General features: G+C 36.3%; 1 protein-coding gene across 3 annotated transcripts in view; it reads right to left on the bottom strand.

Annotated features, from left to right (window-relative positions):
- The window catches only part of EXOC2 (exocyst complex component 2), a 269449-nt gene that overhangs the window by 4969 nt on the left and 241871 nt on the right, over positions 1–22609 (bottom strand). For all 3 annotated transcript variants that reach the window (XM_047733700.1, XM_047733697.1, XM_047733699.1), the window contains 2 exons: positions 19175–19230; positions 16492–16614 (listed from right to left, as the gene is read on the bottom strand). In XM_047733700.1, the coding sequence (XP_047589656.1) occupies positions 16492–16614; positions 19175–19230 (179 nt within the window). The remainder of the gene's footprint in view (positions 1–16491; positions 16615–19174; positions 19231–22609) is intronic.

Raw genomic sequence — 22609 nt, 5'->3', positions numbered from 1 at the left:
TGAAAAAGACTGTACGTGGATGCCTTCCTTAACACAAACAAACTCAAAATGGATGACAGACATAAATGTAAGGGATAAAACTATGAAATACAGAGAAGAAAACAACAGTAAATCTTTGTGATGTTAGGCTAGGCAAGCCTTCTTAGACATCAAAAGTACAAGCAAAAAAGAACGAGAGGAAGATGGCAGCAGAGTAGGAGAACCCTAGGCTCACCTTACTCCACAAATACAACAAGGCAACTATTAAATCATCCTAAATACTCAAGAAATTGATCTGAAGACTGGCAGAACGAACTCCAAAAATAAAGGTAGAGAAGAGACCACATTGAAGAAGGTAGGAAGTATGGAGATGTGGTTAGGGAGACAGATTGTGGTCATCATGGCCACAGAGAAAGAAGAGAAACAGCCTAGCACACATGGGAGTGTACAGGGAAAATAAATCTCCATAGCAATTGGCTTGGAAAGTAAGAGGGCCCAAATTTCATGAGCTCTTACAACTAAAGCCTGGAGTGTTAAAGATCAGTGGGAGTTGGAAGATGGCAGCAGAGTAGGAGTACCCTAGGCTTACCTCATCACACGAATGCAACCACATTAACTATCAGATCATCCTAAACACCCCAGAAATTAACCTAATGACTGGCAGAACAAACTCTACAACTAAAGGTAGGGAAAAGGCCACACTGAAGGATAAAAAAGAATCAATTAGATGTATTTTTGGAGACACATCATGGCTGCTTCAGTGGGGAAGGAGCTGCAGTTACAGAGAAGGGTGAGAGATAAGACTCGCTCATATGAGGAAAACAAATCCTACAATAGACAAGATTAGAAACATGCCTGATGGAATGCACAGTAGTCTAGAAGAAGCAGAGGAATTAATGACCTAGAAGACAGAGTAATGGAAAGTAATCAAGCTGAACAAAAAGAAGAAGGGAATTATGCAAAATGAGAATAGACTTAGGGAACTCAGAGATGTCATCAAACATAGTAACATTTGTATTATATGAGACCAAGAAGAAGACAGAGAAAAAAGGGAGCAGAAAATTTATTTGAAGACATAGTAGCTGAAAAATTCCCTAATCTGGGGAAGGAAACAGATATCCGGATCCAGGAAGCACAGACAACCCAAAACAAAATCAACAAAAGCAGACCATGCCAAGATATGCTGTAATTAAATTGGCAAAGTACAGTGATAAAGAAAAACCATTTAAAAGCATCAAGACAAAAGAAGACAGTAACATACAAGGGAAACACCATAAGGCTAGCAGGGGATTTTTTTCAGCAGAAATGAGGCAGGCCTGGGGTGGGGAAGGCAGTTAACTGTCTGCCTTCTGCCCAGGTCATGATCTCAGGGTCCTGGGATTGAGGCCTGTGTTGGGCTCCCTGCTCTGCAGGGAGACTGCTTCTCCTGCCCCTTCCCTCTGCTCATGCTCTCTCTCTCTAATAAATAAAATCTTAAAAGAAAGAGAGAGAGAGAGAAATGTGACAGGCCAGAAGACAGTGGCATGATATATTCCAAGTGCAAAATAGGAAAAATCTGCAGCCAACAATATTCTATCCAGCAAGGCTATCATTCAGAATAGAAGTAGAGATATGGAGTTTCCCAGACAAAGAAAAACTGAAGGAGTCCATAGCCACTAAACCAGCCATGCAAGAATAGTTAAGGAGACTCTGAATGGAAAGGAGAGACCAAAAGTGGCAGTATGAAGGGGAGGAAACACAAAAGCAGTAAAAATAAATAATTCTGTAAAAAATCAAGTCAATGAACTCATTAAAAAAAAAAAAAAGGATGTGATGTATGACACCATATGCCTAAAATGTGGGGAGGGAAGGAGTAAGGAATAGGTTCAAACTTGAACAACCATCAACTCAGTATAAACTGCTATATGCACAAGATGTTATATAAACATATTGGTAACCACAAACCAAAAAGCACTAATAAAAGTGCAAAGAATAAAGAGAAAGAAATCCAATTACATCACTAAAGAAAACCACCAAACCATGAAAGAAAGAAGAAAGGGTCAGACAAAATCTTCAAAAAAAAAAACCACAAAACAATAAAATATCAATAAATACATATCTATCAATAATTACTTTGAATATAAATGGACTAAATGCTCCAATCAAAAGACACAGGGTAACAAAATGGATAAAGAAAAAGCATAACCTATCTATAAGCTGCCTAAAAGAGACTCATTTTAGACCTAAAGACACCTGCAAATTGAAAGTGAGGGCATGGAGAAACATTTATTATGCATACTGATGTCAAAAAAAAGGAGCTAGTACTTATTTCAGACAAAAAGAGACTTTAAAAAAGACTGTAACAAGAGACAAAGAAGGACACTATATCATAATAGAGAAGATAATCTGACAAGAAGATATAATAATTCTATATATCGATGCACCCAACATGGGAACACCCAAATATATAAAACAGTTAATAACTAACATAAAGAACTAATTGATAATGATACAGTAATAGTAGGGGATTCTAACACTCCACTTACCTCAATGGACAGACCATCTAAACAGAAAATCAACAAGGAAACAATGGCTTTAAATGACACACTAGACCAGATGGATTTAACAGCAGAATAGACATTCTTTTCAAGTGTACACAAAACATTCTCCAGAATAGATCATAGCCCACAAAACAAGCCTCAACAAATTCAGAAAGACTGGAGTCTTACGATGCACCTTTTCTTACCACAATATAATGAAACTAGAAGTCAACCACAAGAAAAAATATGGAAATAGCAAAAATATATGGGGTTAAATAATATGCGACTAGACAATGAATGGGTCAACCAGGAAACCAAAGTAGTAAAAAATGTACACAGAAACAAATGAAAATGAAAACACAATGAGGCAAAATCTCTGGGATGCAGCAAAAGTGGTCCTAAGAGGGAAGTATATAGCAGTACAGGCCTACCTCAAGAAGCAAGAAAAATCTCAAAAACAATAACAACAAAACAAAAACAAAAACAAACCAACCTATCTACCCTAAAGGAACTAGAAAAAGGACAACAAACAAAACCTAAAACCAGCAGAAGGAAGGAAATAATAAAGACTAGAGCGGAAATGAATGATATAGACACAAAAAAAAAAAAAAAGGAAGAAAGAAAGAAAGAAAGAAAGAAAGAAAGAAAGAAAGAAAGAAAGAAAATGAACAGGTCAATGACACCAGGAGCTGGTTCTTTGAAAAAATCAATAAAACAGACTTATAGACAAAAAAAGAGAAAGGACTCAAATAACAGCACAGAAATACAAGCAATTATAATAGAATATTATGAAAAAACTATATGCCAACAAATTGGACAACCTTAAAGAAATGGATAAATTCCTAGAAGCATAAACTACCAAAACTGAAACAACTCCCAAAAAAGAAATTTCCAAATTCATTTATGAGGCCAGGATTACCTTTAAACCAACATAAGATAAAGACATGACTAAGGAGAACTACAGGCCAATATCTCCAATGAACACACATAAAAATCCACAAGAAAATACTGGCAAACAGAATCCAACAATACCTTAAAAAAGTCATTCACGATGATCAAGTGAAATTCATTCCTGGGTTGCCAGGGTGGTTCAAATCAATTAACATGATACATAATATCAATAAGAGAAAGGATAAGAACCATATAGAAAAAGAACATATAGACATATAGAAAAAGCAAGTGACAAAGTGCAATTTCCATTCATGATAAAAAACCCTCAACAAAGTAGGTTTACAAGGAACATATCTCAACATAATAAAGGCCATATAATGAAAAACCCACAGCTAACATCACCATCAAGGAGGAAAAATTGAGAACTTTTCCTCTAAGGTCAGGAACAAGACAAGGATGTTGACTCTCACAACTTTCATCCAACATATTACTGGAAGTCCTAGCCAGAGCAATCAGACAACAAAAAGAAATAAAAGTAATTTAAATCTGTAAGGAAGAAATAAAAATTTCACCATTTGCAGATGATACGATACTATATTTAGAAAACCTGAAAAATTTCACCACAAAACTGCTAGAACTCACAAATTCAGTAAAGTGGCAAGGTACAAAATCAAGGTACATAAAACTGTTGTATTTCTATATACTGATAATGAAGTAGCAGAAAGAGAAATTAAAGAATTGATACCATTTACAACTGAACCCAAAATAATAAGATACCTAAGAATAAACTTAACCAAAGAGATGAAAGACCTATACTCCTAAAACTATAAAACAATGACATAAGAAACTGAAGATGACACAAAGAAATGGAAATACATTCTATGCTCATGGATTGGAAGAATAATTGTTAAAACATTTATACTATCCAAAGCAATCTTCACATTTAATGCAATCCCTATCAAAATACCAATAGTATTTTTCACAGAGCTAGAACAAACAATCCTAAGATTTGTATGGTATAAAAAAATATCAAAAATAGTCAAAGCAATCCTTAAAAAGAAGAAAAGCTGGAGGCATCACAATTCAGGACTTCAAGTTATATTACAAAGCTAAAGTGGTCAAAACAGTATGGTACTGGCATAAAAACAGATAATATAGATCATAGAACAGAATAGAACACCCAGGAAAAAACCCACATTTATATGGTCAGTTAATATTCAACAAAGCAGAAAAGAATAACCAATGAGAAAAAGTCTCTTCAACAAATCGTGTTGAGAAAACTGGACAGAAACATGCAAAAGAATAAAAGTGGACCATCTTCTTATACCTTATACAACTTATACAACTCAACAAGAACTTATACAACTCAACAGCCAAATACCAAATAATCTAATTAAAAAATGGGCAAAAGACATGAACATTTTTCCAAAGAAGACATAGATATGGACAATAGGCACATGAAAACATACTTAACATCACTCATCATCAGGGAAGTAGAAATCAAAACCTCACAATGAGATATCATCTCACACCAGAATAGCTAAAATCAACAACACAAGAAACAACAGATACAGAAAATGAACCCTCTTGCAATGATGGTGAGAATACAGAAAGCAGTGTGGAGTTCTTCAAAAAGTTAAAAATAGAACTACCCTATGATCCAGTAATCACACTATTAGGTATTTACCCAAAGAATACAAAGATAGTAATAAAAGGATAAGTGCACCCCTATGTTTTTGCAGCATTATTTAAAATAGCCAAATTATAGAAGTAGCCAAAGTGTCCACCAATTGATGACCGATAAAAAAGATGTGAGACACACACACACACACACACACACACACACACACACACACACTGGAGTATTATTCAGCCATAAAAATGAATGATATCTTGCCATCTGCAATGACATAGATAGAGCTAGAGAGTATAACACAAAGTAAAATAAGTCAGAGAAAGACAAATACCATAGGATTTCAATCATATGTGGAATTTAAGAAACAAAACAAAGGAGCAAAGAAAATAAAAGAGGGAAAAAAAAAAAAAAAACAAGAAATAGACTCTTATGTAGAGAGAACAGACTGTTGGTTACCAGAGGGGAGGAGGTGAGGGAAGTTTAAATAGGTGATGGGGATTAAAGAGTGCACTTGTCATCATGAGCAGTGGGGTATTGTATGGAAGTATTGAATCACTGCATTGTACATCTGAAACCAATGTAACACTGCATGTTACTATACTGGAATTAAAATAAAAACTTAAAAATAACAAAAGAAAAAAAATTGTTAAATTAGACTTCATCAAAATTTAAAACTTTGTATGTATTGTGACCTATAGCTTCATAAAAGTAAAAACAACCCAAAGAATGAGATACCAATTCACACACACTAAAATGGTTAGTATCAGTAAGACAGATAGTAACAAGTATTGGTGAGGATGTGGAGAAACTGGAAATCTTTATATATGGCTATTAGAAAGTAAAATGGAACAGTCAGTTTAAAATCAGTCTGGCACTTCATCAAAACATTAAGCATGGAAATGTGAGTTGGGTGCTTTCAATGAGGGCGATACAACACCCCATTAAGAACCTGCTCACCAAATCCAAGGAAGAGATCAGGAAAGACTTGTGCTGGGCAGATTCTTTGAATACAGGCTGGGCTGAACAGGTATTCCTTTTAGTAGTCACCCTGTTGCGGCTAATCAGTAACCAAGGACCATGCGACTTTTGCTCACAGAAACCCATATAGGCAGGTGATGCTGTGGTGACTTCCGATAGCTCAGAAGTGTTCCAGGGTGCACCTTGCCTGGATCACAGTTGATACATTCAGCTACACATCCCCTCAACCACCTCTCACCAAAGTGACTAGGAGGAGGAACACCTAACAGAGGAAAAATTCAGAGACTGTGCCCTCTCCCTCAGAATTATTGGATATGGACATAAACAGTATGTCGGAAAGGGAATTCAGGGTAAGAATTATCCAGGCAATGGCTAGGTTGGAGAAAACCATTAGTGACAACATAGAAACTCTCAGGGAAGAAGTGAAAACCACCCAGGAAGAAGTTAAAAATGCTACCAATGAGATCCAATCTAATCTAATCTAACTTCTCTAACAGCTGGGGTAACCAAGGCAGAAGACAGAATTAGTGATCTAGAGGACAAACTGATAGAGAAAAAGGATCAGGAGGAGGCGAAACCATGAAAACATAATTAGGGAAATAAATGATGCCACGAAACATTCCAACATCAGAATTATTGGGGTGGGGTGGAGAAAGAAAGAAGACTAGAAGGTAGAGTTGAACAAATTCTTGATAAAAATTTTCCCAAACTGGGGAATGGAACCAGCATTCGTGTCCTAGAGTTTCGCAGAAAGATCACCCCAAGATCAATGAATCTAGAAAACCTCAAGGCAATTGACTGTGAGACTGATGAATCATAATTTTAGACAAGAGCTCCTGAGGGCAGCTAGAGGGAAGAGATTGCTTACATACAGAGGAAGATCCAACAGAATAACATCACACCTGTCCACAGAAACCACGCAAGGCAGATAGGGCTAGCGAGACATATTCAGGGCACTAAATGAGAAGAACATGCAGCCAAGAATACTTTATCCAGCAAGGATGACACTCAAAATGGATAGCGAGATAAAGAGCTACCAAGACCGGCAAGGTTCAAAAGAGTATGTGACCACCAAGCCAGCCCTACAAGAAATATCATGGGGGGTTCTATAAAAGAAGAAAGAACCCAAGAGTGACATAGAACAGAAATTTATGGAGAAAATCTATAGAAACAAGGACTTCACAGGCAACATGCTGTCAGTAAAAATGTATCTTCCAATAATCACTCTCAACATGAATGGCTTAAATGCTCCCATAAAAATGACACAGGGGGGCGCCTGGGTGGCTCAGTGGGTTGAGCCACTGCCTTCGGCTCAGGTCATGATCTCGGGGTCCTGGGATCGAGTCCCGCGTCGGGCTCTCTGCTCAGCAGGGAGGCTGCTTCCCTCTCTCTCTCTCTCCCTGCCTCTCCGTCTACTTGTGATCTCTCTCTGTCAAATAAATAAATAAAATCTTAAAAAAAAAATGACACAGGGTTGCAGATTGGATAAAATGACAGGACCCATCTATACGCTGTCTACACAAACCCATCTGGAACCTAAAGATACATCCAGATTGAAAGTAAAGGGATGGAGAAGCATCTTTCATGCCAATGGGCCTCAAAAGAAAGCTGGGGTAGTGATTTTTATATCAGATAAATTAGATTTTAAACTAAAGACTGTAGTCAGAGATACAGAAGGACACTACATCATTCTTAAAGGGTCTATCCACTAAGAGGATCTAACAATTGCAAATATTTATGCCCCCAATGAGGGAGCAGCTAACTACCTAAGACAACTGTCAAGATAAAGAGTCTTACTGATATGAACACATTTAATAGCAGAGGATCCTGTTACTCTCAGTAATAGATGATCCAAGCAGAAAATCAATAAGAAACAAGAGCACTGAACCAGATGGATCTCATAGATACATATAGAACATTCCACCCTAAAACAACAGAATACTCATTCTTCTCAAGTGCACCTGGAACTTTCTCCAGAATAGACCACATACTGGGTCACAAATCAGGACTCAACCGATACAAAAGATTTATATTATTCCCTCCATATTCTCAGACCACAATGCTTTGAAACTGGAACTCAACCACAAGAAAAAGTTTGGAAGGAATTCAAACACCTGGAAGCTAAAGACACCTTGCTTAAGAATGTTTGGATCAACCAGGAAATCAAAGAAGAACTTAAACAATTCATGGAAATCAATGAGAATGAAGACACTTCGGTCCAAAACCTATGGGATATGGCAAAGGCGGTCCTAAGGGGGAAATACATAGCCATCCACGCCTCCCTCAAAAAAAAAAAAAAAGGAAAAATCCAGAATACACCAGTTCTCTTTACACCTTAAATATCTGGAAAATCAACAACAAATTAGGCCAACCCAATGCACAAGAAGGAAAATAAGATTAGAGCAGAGATCAATTAGATAGAAACTAGAGATACAATAGAACACATCACCAAAACTAGAAGCTGGTTTTTTAAAAGAATCAGTAAGACTTATAAACCACTGGCCAAACTAATCCAAAAGAAAAGACAGAAGACCCAAATTAATTGAAATTATGAATGAAAATGGAGAGATCAAGATTAACACCAAGGAAATAGAAACAATCATCAGAAATTATTATCAGCAGCTATTTGCCAAGAAATTCAGCTACCTAAACGAAATGGATGCATTCCTGGAAACTTATGAACTTCCAAAACACTATCAGGAAGAAAATGACAACCTGAATAGAGCAATATCTAGTAATGAGATTGAAGCAGTGATCAAAAATATCCCAAAAAACCGGAGCCCAGGACCTGATGGATTCTCTGGGGAATTCTACCAAACATTCAAAGAAGAAATAATACCTATTCTCCTAAAGCTGTTTAAAAAAAATTGAAGCAGAAGGAAAACTTCCAGACTCTTTTTAGGAAGCCAGCATTACCCTGAATTCCCAAACCAGACAAGGACCCCATCAAAAAGGAGAATTTCAGACCAATATCCCTGATGAATATGGATGCCAAAGATTCTCAACAAGATCCTAGCTAATAGGAGCCAACAGTACATCAAAAAGGTTATCCACCATGACCAAGTGGGATTTATCCATGGGATGCAGGGGTGGTTCAACATTCGCAAATCAAGCAATGTGACAGAACAAATCAGTAAGAGATAAGAGAAGACCCACATGGTCCACTCAATTGATGCAGAAAAAGCATTTGACAAGAATCTGTTCCTGATTAAAACCCTTCAAATATATAGGGATAGAGGGAACATTCTTCAACTTCATAAAATCTACCTATGAAAAACCCACAGCGAATATCATCCTCAATGGGGAAAAGCTGATAGCCTTCCCTTTGAGATCAGGAACTCAAGGATGTTCACTCTCACCACTGTTGTTCAACATAGTACTAGAAGTCCTAACAACAGCAATCGGACAACGAAAAGAAATAAAAGGTATTCAAATTGGCAAAGAAGAAGTCAAACTCTCTTTGCAGATGACATGATACTTCATATGGAAAACCAAAAGACTCCACCCCTAAATGACTAGAACTCATACAGCAATTCAGTAATGTGGCAGGAAATAAAATCAATGTACAGAAATCAGTTGTTTTCTTATGCACTAACAATGAAAATATAGAAATGGAAATTAGAGAATTGATCCCATTTACTATAGCACCAAGAACATAAGATACCTGGGAATAAACCCAATCAAAAGAGGTTAAGGATCTGTACTTGAGAAACTACAGGATACTCATGAAAGAAATGGAAGAAGACACAAAAAGATGGAAGACCATTCCATGCTCATGGATTGGAAGAATAAACATTCTTAAAATGTCTATACTGCCTAGAGCAATCTATAATTTCAATGCCATCCCGATCAAAATTCCACTGGCATTTTTCAAAGACCTGGAACAAACAATCCTAAAATTTGTATGGAACCAGAAGAGACTCCAAATTGTTAAGGAAATGTTGAAAAAGAAAAACAAAACTGGGGGCATCATGTTGTCTGATTTCAAGCTTTACTACAAAGCTGTGATCACCACGACAGCATGGTACTGGCACAAAAAGAGACACACAGACCAGTGGAACAGAGTAGAGAGCTCAGATATGGACCCTCAACTCTATGGCCAAATAATCTTCAACAAAGCAGGAAAAAATATTCAGTGGAAAAAAGTCTCTTCAATAAATGGTGCTGGGAAAATTGGACAGCTATGTGTAGAAGAATGAAACTCGAACATTCTCTTACATCATATACAAAGATAAACTTGAAATGGATAAAAGACCTCGATGTGAGGCAGGAATCTACCAAAATCCTAGAGGAGAACATAGGCAGTAACCTCTTTGACACTGGCCACAGCAACTTCTTTCAAGACATGTCTCCAAAGGCAAAGGAAAACAAAAACAAAAATGAACATTTGGGACTTCATCAAGAAGAAAAGTTCCTGCAGAGCAAAGCAAATAATCAACAAAACAATAAGGCAAACCATGGAATGGGAGAGGATATTCACAAATGACACTACAGACAAAGGGCTGATATCCAAGATCTAAAAAGAACTCCTCAAACTCAACATCCAAAAACAGATAATCATGTCAAAAAATGGGCAGAAGACATGAACAGACACTCCTCCAAAGAAGACATAAAAATGGCTAGCAGACACATAAAACATATTCATTATCGTTAGCCATCAGGGAGATTCAAATCCAAACCACAATGGAATACCACCTTACACCAGTTAGAATGGCCAAAATTAACAAGACAGTAAACAAGAAGTATTGGAGAGGATGTGGAGAAAGGGGAACCCTCTTACACTGTTGGTGGGAATGCAAGTTGGTACAGTCACTTTGAAAATAGTGTGGAGATTCCTTAAGAAATTAGAAATAGAGCTAATGTATGACCCTGCAATTGTACCACTGGGTGTTAACCCCAAAGATACAGATGTAGTGAAAAGAAGGGCCATCTGTACCCCAATGTTCATAGCACCAATGGCCACAGTCATCTACCTGTGGAAAGAACCAAGATGCCCTTCAACAGATGAATGGATAAAGAAGATATGGTCCATATATACAATGGAGTATTATGCCTCCATCAGAAAGGAAGAATACCCAACTTTTGTATCATAATGGATGGGACTGGAAGAGATTATGCTGAATGAAATAAGTCAAGCAGTGAAAGTCAATTATATGGTTTCACTTACTTGTGGAGCATAAGGAATAACACAGAGGACATTGGGAGATGGAGAGGAGAAGTGATTTGGGGGAAATCGGAGGGGGAGACAAACCATGAGAGACTATGGGTTCTGAGAAACAAACTGAGGGTTTTGGAGGGGAGGGTGGGAGGTTGGGTGAGCCTGGTGGTGGGTATTATGGAGGGCATGTATTGCATGAAGCACTGGGTGTGGTGCATAAGCAATGAATTTTGGAACACTGAAAAAAATAAAATTAAATTAAATCAGGAAAAAAAAAGATTAAACAATGGGTAGCCATTTGATCTAGCAATTCCCCTTCTAAGTACATACCCAAGAGAAATTAAAACATATAAAAATTTTTATGTGAATGGTCTTATTAGGTAAAAAGTAGAAATGACATGAATGTCCACCAAATGAGAAGCAGATAAAGAAACTGTGGTATGTTTATACAATGAAATATTACCCAGTCATCAAAAGAAATATTACCCAATCATCAAAAGAAAAAAAAAAAAAAAAGAAAATACAATGAAATATTACCCAGTCATCAAAAGAAATATTACCCAATCATCAAAAGAAAAAAAAAAAAAAAAAAGAAAATACAATGAAATATTACCTAATCATCAAAAGAAATCATCAAAAGAAAGTACTGGTACATGCTACAACCTATATGAACCTTGAAAATATTATGCTAATAAGTAAAAGCACCCAGTCACAAAAACCCATATCCATATGGTTCCAGTTATATGACAGTTTTGGAATAGGCAAATCATAGGGATAGAAAAGTCATGGAGGGGCATCTGGGTGGCTCAGTCAGTTAAGCACCTGACTTCTGTTCAGTTCATGATCTCAGGGGCCTGGCATGGAGTCTGGCACTGGGCTTCAGGCTCAGCAGGGAGTCCGCTTGTCCCTCTCCCTTTCGCTCTGCCCCTTCCCCTGCTCATGCTTTTTCTCTCTCTCTCTCAGATAAATAAAATATTTAAAAGGAAGGAAGGGAGGAAAGGAGAGAGAGATTAAGAGAGAAAGAAAAGAAAGAAGAAAAGAAAAGAAAAGAAAAAAGAAAAAAGAGAAAAAAAATGAAAAGAAAAAGTCATGAAGATAGAAAGCAGAATACTGCTTGTTTGTGGCTGGGAAGGGAGGTTAGAAGGACAATGGAGAGTGGCTGTTAATGGAACCAGGGTTTCTTTCTAAGGTACAATATTCTAAAGGTGATTGTGTTGATGACTGCACAACTCTGTCAACATAGTAAAACAACAACAACAGTGAACTGTGTACACTTTTTACCTTATAGACAACACTCTATGGCAGATAAGTTACAGCTGCATAAAACTTTTAAGAATAAAAAAGGCAACCTAAAGCTTAAACTTCTTGCAAGCTTGAAAAAGTGAGACTTTACATACAGATCAATTGTCTTCAGAGCTCCTGAATGAATGCAGAAGCCCACAGCATACATTCTCTACCTTTGAACTGGTGTACCCACCATATGTGTGCTGCTCAGGAGACTATTCAAAGAGACAACCTTTCTTCTCCATGAATACATAAAACATAAAACAATGGTAAGAGACATGGCAGGTGTTTTAAATAAGAGTTAATTAGAAATTCTATAACCAATACAGTGAAACTTTTTCTGTTTGGAAAGCAGTTGTTTCGTTTCATTTTTCAGTGCCTTAGAAGCATAAAAAATAGTGTGTAAGTAAAAGCATATACATGGCAGTTTGTCTCTATTATTTATACTGTAGTATATATAGAAACAGATCTACAAAGAGAGTATCAAAAAAGAAAGAGTAAGGTACAAGTTTCCTCTTTTTAAAAGATTTTATTTATTTGACAGAGAGAGACAACATGAGCGAGCGCGGAGTGGGGTGGGAGAGGGAGAAGCAGGCTTCCCGCTGTGCAGGGAGCCCAATGTGAGGCTTGATCCCAGGACCCTGGGATCATGACCCTGAGCGGAAGGCAGACACTTAATGACTGAGCCACTCAGACACCCCTAGGTAGAACTTTTAGTTGAATGCTGTAGAAGGATTACATCATTGTAAAAATAATCTTCATGCCCAAATTTTATTCAAAGTAATAGGTGTTTTAATTAATCTATGACTTATGTCAACTATAAAAGCTGTGGTTATTTATAAAATACACATAGAATTGTACACCAGAAAATGTCATGTTAAAATATGAGCTAAAATCACCAAATTATCATTGCACTCCTCTCTAAACTGGCTCTCAGGAAGGCTCTGAAGATTGATGCATTGGCCCTTTTTTCTTTTTTTCAAGATTTTATATAGTTTATTTGTCAGAGAAAGAGAGAGCACAAGCAGGGGGAGAGGCAGACAGAGGGAAAAGCAGGCTCCCCGCTGAGCAAGGAGCTGGATATGGGACTCCATCCCAGAACCCCGGGATCATGACCTGACCTGAAGACTGATGTTTAAACCGACTGAGCCACCCAGGTGTCCCAACGCACTGGCCCTTATGTGAGTAATTATTGCAGGTTAACCTGTAATATGCTCAAAAGAAAATAGCCTAACACAGTGATTCTCAATGGGAGAGGCTGAAATGGAGTAGGGGGTTAGGTATATCTGACTTTTCCAATATAGAAACGACTGTCCAAGTCCTAGGAGGCCAATAGTCTCATGGACATGTATATACAAAGATGTTCTCCAGCTAACTCTGATATCTCTTCCCAGCCCTTCCCTGCTAGCTTTGGGAGAATTTGACCATTAGGCTCCTCCCTAGTTAATCTCAAACATTCAGAGAAAAACACTATCCCGAGATGTTTTCCTTCATAGATAGTTTTATCTGTTCGAGAATTTCATGTGAGTGAAAACCATACAGTATGTGAGCTTTTGTGTAAACCTTCCTTCACTCAGCTGAATGCTCCTGAGATTAATCCAGGTGGTACCAGTAATCTGTCCTCTTTAATGCTGAGTTATATTTGGTTACATGAACATATCACAGTTTATTCTACTGATCAATTCCTAGGCTGTTTCCAACTTTTGGTCATTATGTTTTTAGTCCTCTTGGTTACATACCTAGGATTGGAATGGCTGAGTCATACAGTATGTTTAGGTGTTTTTAGTTTTGTTTTGTTGCAAGGGCTTTTCTTGTCACTGTACTATTTTATACTTCCAGCAATGCGCAAGACCTCTAGTTCTGTTTTGTTTTGTTTTTTTAATTTTAGTTTTTCAGTGTTCCAAGATTCATTGTTTATGTACCACACATACGTGCCCTTATACCCACCACCAGGCTCACCCAACCCCCCCCAAACCCTCCCCTCTAAAACCCTGTTTCTCAGAGTCCACAGTCTCTCGTGGTTCATCTCCCCCTCCGGTTTTCCCCCAATTCACTTTTCCTTCCTTCTCCTACCGTCCCCTATGTTATTCCTCATGTTCCACAAGTAAGTGAAACCATATGATAATTGACTTTCTCTGCTTGACTCATTTCACTCAGCATAATCTCCTCAAAAAATTGAGATAGAGCTACGCTATGACCCTGCAATTGCACTACTGGGTATTTACACCTAAGACCTCTAGTTTCTTTTCAGTCTTGCCAACACTTGGTATTTAAGCCTTTAATTTTCTTCATTCTGGTAGATGTGTAATGGCATATTATTATAGTGTTAATTTTCATTTCTCTGATAACTAATGATGCTGACCATCCTTTCATGTACTGATTAGCCATTCTGACTCTTCTGGAAATCAAATTACATGTATGCTAGACTTTTTGACATTGTCCCAGGTCTCTGAAGTTCTATTTATTTTTTTCCCAATGATTCTTTCCTCTCTTCTTCATATTGGGTAACTTCTGTTGATTTAGAAATTCACTGACTTTCTCTTTTATCCTGTCTAATCTGCTGTTATTCACATCTAGTAGACTTCAAAAAATTCATATATTGTATTTTTCCATTCCAGAATTTCCATTTAGTTCCTTTTTTTGGGTTTTATTTTTCTGCTGAGATTTCCTAACTATTCATTCATTATGAGCACGAACAGTCTCTTTTTTAACATCACTGAATGCAGCTGCTTTAAAGTCCTTGTCTTCAAAATCCAACATCTGTGTCACCTCAAGATTGATCTCAGTTGATTTTTCTTTTTTTAATTGAGAGTGGGTCATATTTTCCCATTTTATTTTGTTTGTGCACTTCATGTAAGTTTGGATTCTTTCTTGGACACTATAAGTATTATGTATGAAGACTCTGGATTCTATAATATGCCCCTGAAGAGGACTGATCTTTGTTTTGTTTGTTTTACCAAGGAATTAACTTATTTGGCCTCAAATGGAAAACTCTTGGCTCTTGGGCAGCACTTCAATTCTTACTTCATTTCTTCTAGCCTAACCGATCTGGTTGAAACAGAGTTTGACCACACATGTGTAGTTCAGGGGTCAACTAGTGATTTAGGCAGTATATACACAAAATTTTTTCTTTTGCTTTCTGCTCTCTGGAACACCTTGCTTTCCTATAATTGTGATTCTTCTGAAGCCTATTCCTCAAGCCAAGAAGAGAGCAGGTTTTGTGAAGTTGTAGTCATCCCTTGGCCTGCCTTCAGGCTAAAAGATGTAAAAAGTGAAAAATTCCTCAAGTGCCATTTCTTCAAAATCACTCACTAATGGTCATTCTCCAGTATCTTTAGGTTTTTGTTTTTATACTTTTTATTTTTCTACATTATTTAAGATTATAGTTGTTATCTGTAGGAAGATGGCCTGAGAGAAACTTCCTCAGCCACTACTGGAAGCAAAACTGTCAGTACTTTTAAAAAATACATTTGCAGTGTGCTCTAGGATCACTGCAGTTCACAGGTACCAGGTAACTCTGCCATATCGGTGCATATCCTGGATGCTCTCAATTTGGTTATATACATACTAAGAAGTATCTGGTTTATAGAAGTTACATTTGTTATTATAATTATGTAATTTTAATAACTATAACATAAACCAATGGATTATGAGTAGAAAGGGACTGTTGTCATTTCTATGAAAACTGCCCTGGTTGGTTTCAAATTATTAAGTTGCTAAAAATTTCCTGCTGAAACTGAATTTAGTGAAGACAGTGATAAACTTAAAAAAAAAAAATCACAAACTTTAGAAGGAATCTGCATTCAGATAATTTCACAAGAGTCATTAAGATCTTGCTCTACTCTAAAGAAACAGAAACTCTAAAATTTTTAGACAATGAAAGGGGTATGGCTTATATAAAAGATATGATGGCAGATGATAAATCAGCAGATACATAAAAAACAACCCCCAAACCTGTCTGTATATCATAAGATTGATGACTAAAAATATATTTGTATGTTTTAAATGAAATAAAAGTTCAACATGGAACTGAATTATTTTGGTACCTGTAATGCTCCATTTTTGCTGAAGGATGAAACACACTGCATTAGTCGACTCAGCTCTTCGGAAACTGCTTCGACCACCTTGGATAGAACTCGAGGTACCAATTCTTTGGAAATAGTGAACACCTGATGGAAGGGTTTAAGGTAAGAAGGAATAGTGCATTATGGGAACATTTCCTAACTTGAATTTGTTAAAAACAAAGAAATGCACAAAACAAAATAACTCACAGGTCTTCTAAGTCATATTTTTAAAGGATCATAATTATGAATGAAAGGAAGATATACTTAAGTTGTATTAAGTGATTCATGCCAAAACTAATCCTCTAAAATATATTGGCAAATATAATTCTGAAAGGTATTGTTGATGTTGACAAAGTAAAAATAGTTTCAAAGATTTCTTCTTCCTCTTGTCTTTTTCACAAAATGAAATATTATTTCTAAAGAGAAAACTGTAGAAATAAAAATATACTGTGTCAGTGTTTTACCACATTTAAAAGAAAAACATACTGGGCCAGACAGACTCTTAGATTAAAACATCATATCATACTGGGCCCTTTATTGTGTATTGGACAACAAAAGTTCCCAATTGGGGACAACAAAGTCCCCAATTTTACTATTTGCTGAATTTAATATGTATTTCCTTTCATTTGACATAAAATATTTTCCAAATTTGAATTTTGATATTTTCAGGCTAAGAGTTATTATATTTGAAAATGTGGTCAAACATTTTACTATGCTGATTTATAAATTTGTCAGGTTAAGATCAGGTAGGAAATAATAAATAATAAACATTACGAATGAAATTCTACCTTTAGTCACTGAGATAAATTAAAAGTTTATCTTAAACTAATTAAAAAAATTAAAATTGGAAAACCTAATACAAATCATGGTTACTGATAGTGAACATTAATAATAGCTGCTTCTTTGAGAATCACCATGATCACTAAAAATGCCTACATATTTTGCAATTCTTCTGACTACCACCTGTTCATCTACCACAGAAATGCTTTCACTGACTGATGATTTAATTTTATACTCTAATTTTACTGGAAGCTAATATAATAAGAAAGCATTTGTAGTTCTTTGGAAAACCATGATAAAATAATTTTAAAATGTATGTGATAAATTCTTGCTAGAGTTAAATCATATAAACTTTAGAGAGAAATGTAGGTTTTCCTTTATTAAGAAATGAAAACTATAGGGGTGCCTGGGTGGCTCAGTCATTAAGCAAGGGCCTTCAGGTCATGATCCCAGGGTCCTGGGATGGAGCCCCACATTTAGGCTCCCTGATCAGTGAGAAGCCTGCTTCTCCCTCTCCCACTACCCCTGCTTGTATTCCCTCTCTTGCCATCTTGCTCTGTCAAATAAATAAAAACTTTTTTAAAAAAATGGAAACTGTAACATACTATATTTCTCTTTCTGCTTGAGTTGTTTCAAACCTAGAGACAAATTTAGGAAGCATTCTCTTGTTTCCTTTGGTTACTCTTTTGTTTTAGCCTGCATTATCCGTTTTTCCAGTTTACCTTGATAACCTCTGATAATTTTGGATGAAGATAGTGGCATAAACTAAATACACTTACATCAGATATATACAGCTTAAAAGGCACTCAAGCAACAGTGGAAATTATCTAATGATAACCTCTTTGCTGGGCCCCATTTTATCTGGTCATCCATCAGTCTATGAGCTAAAACAACTCTGAAAGTACTGGCAAAGCAGTGAGTAATGGATTGTGAAATTATAGAATAGGTAGTCATAGTGGTGATAATGGTGATAGCTGTGCCTCTTTTGATGTTCCTTAGAAGAGTCCTTCTAAGAAGGATGTTAACAAAGGAGGTTAATGTGAAACTTAAGATGATAATGCTTTAAGTGAGGACAACTTTAATTTTTTTTTAAATTTTTTTTTTATTTTTTTATTTTTTATTTTTTCAGCATAACAGTATTCATTATTTTTGCACCACACCCAGTGTTCCATGCAATCCGTGCCCTCTACAATACCCACCACCTGGTGCCCCCAACCTCCCACCCCCCACCTCTTCAAATACTCAGATCGTTTTTCAGAGTCCATAGTCTCTCATGGTTCACCTCCCCTTCCAATTTCCCTCAACTCCCTTCTCCTCTCCATCTCCCCTTGTCCTCCATGCTATTTGTTATGCTAAGTGAGGACAACTTTTAGCAAGAACCGGAGGCATCAACATCTACATGTACCTAAGTCAGCTAGTGATAGGAAACCATGCACCTGCTTCCTAACCTCAGCGTGCCCTTTCAGTCTATTTTTCTAACAAGTCTAGTTTTTTGGAATCCCAGCCACTATGTAAGAGCACATTGCTACACGAATAAGACACCAGTGCTTATTTGTCTCCTAGTTAAAAAGAGGTCAATGAATTTTCCAAGACAAGGGATTTAACATACCTTTCATTTTTTCAATCTCTCTTCTCCTTACCTTTTGAACACTAATGAATTTAGTTTTAAACACACACAATTTCAGAAAAAAACCTCTCAGAGTTAAAAAGCACACATGTGTTGAGTGTGATTGTGTGTGCATGTATGAAAATAGAGTTGTGTTTTATTTATACTCAATATATATTCTGAAGGGAAAAAAAAACAACTATATAAACCATCAAATTTGCCTTTTTTTCTTTTTTTCCAGTTACCCATATTTCTCAGGAACACCTAATGATAGCTTACCTCTGCATGCACAGCAATTATATTCACCAATGCTTCTTTTAAATAGTTTCTGACACCTGAAATAAAAATGAGGGAGGGAAAAAAGGCATTTAATGGAAACAAGCTACCCATCTCCCTTGATGGCATTACTGTGCACTATATGTACTACTGCTTTAGAGTTTTCTAAGGAGAAACAGAAAGTAACACTACCACCTTCTATTTCCTTTTGAGGACCAAATGGTAAAAGGACTATTTTCGTACAGGTTAAAAAAAAAAAAAAAGTAAAATTAGGCATTTTCTTTCATTGTTTTTCCATTTCTGTCATTATTTTTCTGAAACTGATGGTCAGTCTCTTTCAAAATTGAAATCTAAAACTATCCTTCAGTTTCTTCATATCTGTGTGTGTGTGTATGCACACACACATTTACATTAGCAGAGCCCCCCAAAAGACAGAAGATATTCACCAAAGCTTATAAAAGCTAAATTATCTATTATAACATTTTATTTCCAAAGGTAAAAGTTAAGTCATGCAGAATGACCATTTTTTAAAATATTTTATTTATTTGGTAGAGAGAGCGAGATCACAAGTAGGCAGAGCAGCACACAGAAAGAGGGGGAGGGGAAGCAGGCTCCCCACTGAGCAAAGAGCCTGATGTGGGGCTCGATCCCAGGACCCTCAGATCATGACCTGAGCCAAAGGCAGAGGCTTAAACCACTGAACCCCCCAGGTGCCCCCAGAATGACCATTTTGCTCTTAAAAAATTACTTCTGGGAGAAATTTTTGACAAAGTCACAATCTGATTCTGTAAAGCAAGTTAAAAACTGGACAAAATATAAGATTTCAGGACAGTAGAGAATTAACAAATACTACTTCACTCAAAAGCAGGTACTCAAAAGCAGGTGTGCACAAGATTTAACAGTATAGGAGTCTTAAGTCAGAATATCTTGGATCAAACCCCAGCTTCATCAGCTACAAACCATGATTTCTGGCAAGAAGACTGAGAGCCCAGTTTTCTCTTCTATTAGAATATAAGAACAGTATTTATCTTGTAGGTTTACAGTGAGGATTATAGGAGATAATGCATGTGATTAGTCCTGGTATCCACAGGCTCAGTAAGAACTTTTATTACTATAATTTTGTAGGAAAAAATATAAAACAAAATGCTACTTTACTGTAACTCTAAAGAAATTACATTTACTTGGAGTGGAATATTACTTCAGAATGCCTTCTAGAATTAATTGCAAATACTGAGAAATCTTTTCCTATAGAACAGAGAAAAGTCTCCTGTATTGTAAAATCATGGATTTTAACAGTAAAAATATTAAGGAGAATCTTTTTTTATAATGTCATCTAAGCTACTGATTATTTAGAAAAGTTGAGATTAAAGGCCAAGAACTATAATAAGCTTTCTGAATTGGCATTTTCAGATTCTAAATATATAACAAGCTTTCGGTTCTGTCATATGCAATGGTACATAAATAGGTACACTATTTTTCTTTTGAGGAGCCAATTTATATATACTTTGGGATACAAGGATCAAGTGTTATTAATTCTGTTTTTCTGGTGGAAAAAAGGAGAAAACTGTTGAAGAGCAAAAAATATTCAGAAGTTAGTTGAAGTCAACTAATTGAAAGGTACAAGTTTTATCTAGAAGGTAGGAGAGAAAAATATCAGGAACTTATTGTAAGTGAAAGTGAAATAGACTACCTTGTGCTCAAGACCAGAAAAGCTTTCTTCCTCTAAGGGGAAAGTCATACCACAGAGTTGTTCCTTTGGATTGTTCATCTGTTATATATAGTCAAGGCAACAGGGAGATCTGGCTGTGACATCTGTTTCTGGTGACTATGGTCATCCCAGTCAAAAGGACTCCTCTTGTCCCTTGTTCTCCAGGCAGTTCTCTTAGGGTGAGTGGAGGAAAGCACGGAAGGGTTCTCCAGTTCAAGAATTCATAACCACCGTTCTCAGGTCAAGAATTTTTAAATTGCAATACGTGAAAGACTAGCTCATACACACATACATACTTATATACATATATACATAACCATGTATATAGTTACTAAAAATATAAGCACGATCTTAAGCCAGTGATGATGTAAGGAACTTAAGAGTAAGAAATTCAATAGTCTCAGCTGTTTGTGAAAACCAGGATTCTGTCAATACTACTATCTGAACAAATGTCAGGAGTTTAGGTGCTAGCAATGTTCTAGCAATGATGATTAGAAATGTCAGGGCAGTTTTTAACTTCTAAGATTCTTCAATGTAAAAGACAAGAGTGGGGCCAGAGTGCTGACTAAAAAGCAGAAAATTAAAGTTAGAATAAAGCAAGCCAGTGTCACATGCTATCAACTCAACTCCCACTCTGACCGTGATAGGAAAAACATTTCCTGGCAAGAACCCATCAGACTGAGCATTACTAATAAAACACCCTGTAAAAGAGATAAATCTAAATTACTCAATATAATTCTAAAGCAAAGCTATGAATAGTAAGAATAAAAACTAAGATACTTTCAGCCATTAGAACTATATTGCTGTTGATAAATAATATGAAAACAAAAACAAGGTTCCTGTTTTAGGCTGACCACAGGTTTCACAAGGATAATATGTTAGAAGGAACACACAGCCTCAACCTGAAAAAAATGAGGAAAAAAAAATTCTATCTCTTGGAGACTTAATTTTTATGACTAGAAACAAAATGAAATAATTGTACCCCCCCTCCAAAATAACCCCAACAACCACTTTAAGAGATTAAGTGGTAATGTTGGAAAAAAATTTCTGGCCCTAGGAATGAACAGAAAGAGAGCTCTTGGTCAAGCCACACATCATGTCAGTATGGGTTCAAAAAGACAGCATTAAATTGAACACGTCTGAAAAATGCATGCTTAGTTTGAGATGGGAGATTTGTGAAATATTATTACAACCTTCCAAAGCAATGCATATGCTGGTGTTAATAACTTAAAAATAAAAACTTTTAAAATAAAAATAAGTCATTGATTGCCTCTCTACAAAAATCCATTGTGTTAAATACAGAGAGAATTATTTTTATTGCATATTGGGCTGAAATTGTTATTAGTTCTAAGGGAATGGCTAAAGTTCTCATTAATTCATTTAACATCCATTTGTTGAAATTCTACTCCATGGTGGACCCTGAAAGGCTCACATCAGAGGTAATGAGACATTAAGTCTTTCAAGTAGAGCATGTGTATATCCTCAGTATGTATTAAGACCTCAAAGTTTTAGTTATTAAATTTTATCCTAATGTATTGGTATTCACATGTGTGTCTAAGTCGCATGTAGCAAATACGTGGTATGAAAGGGTTTTATATTGTGAGAAAAAAATCTTTGTAATACAATTTATACTAATTTGTAAAACATTTACTTACAATTTCTATTTTTCTTAAGTTCTTGAAAGGTTAAAGATTAGTACTGGGGAGGTGTGGAGGAAGGGCACTGGACTT

The sequence above is a fragment of the Lutra lutra genome, chromosome 6 (genome assembly GCF_902655055.1).
Source record: "Lutra lutra chromosome 6, mLutLut1.2, whole genome shotgun sequence".
Taxonomy (NCBI): Eukaryota; Metazoa; Chordata; class Mammalia; order Carnivora; family Mustelidae; genus Lutra; species Lutra lutra.
The sequence above is the reverse complement of the archived record's forward strand: the minus strand, read 5'-3'. Positions and strand labels throughout refer to the sequence as shown.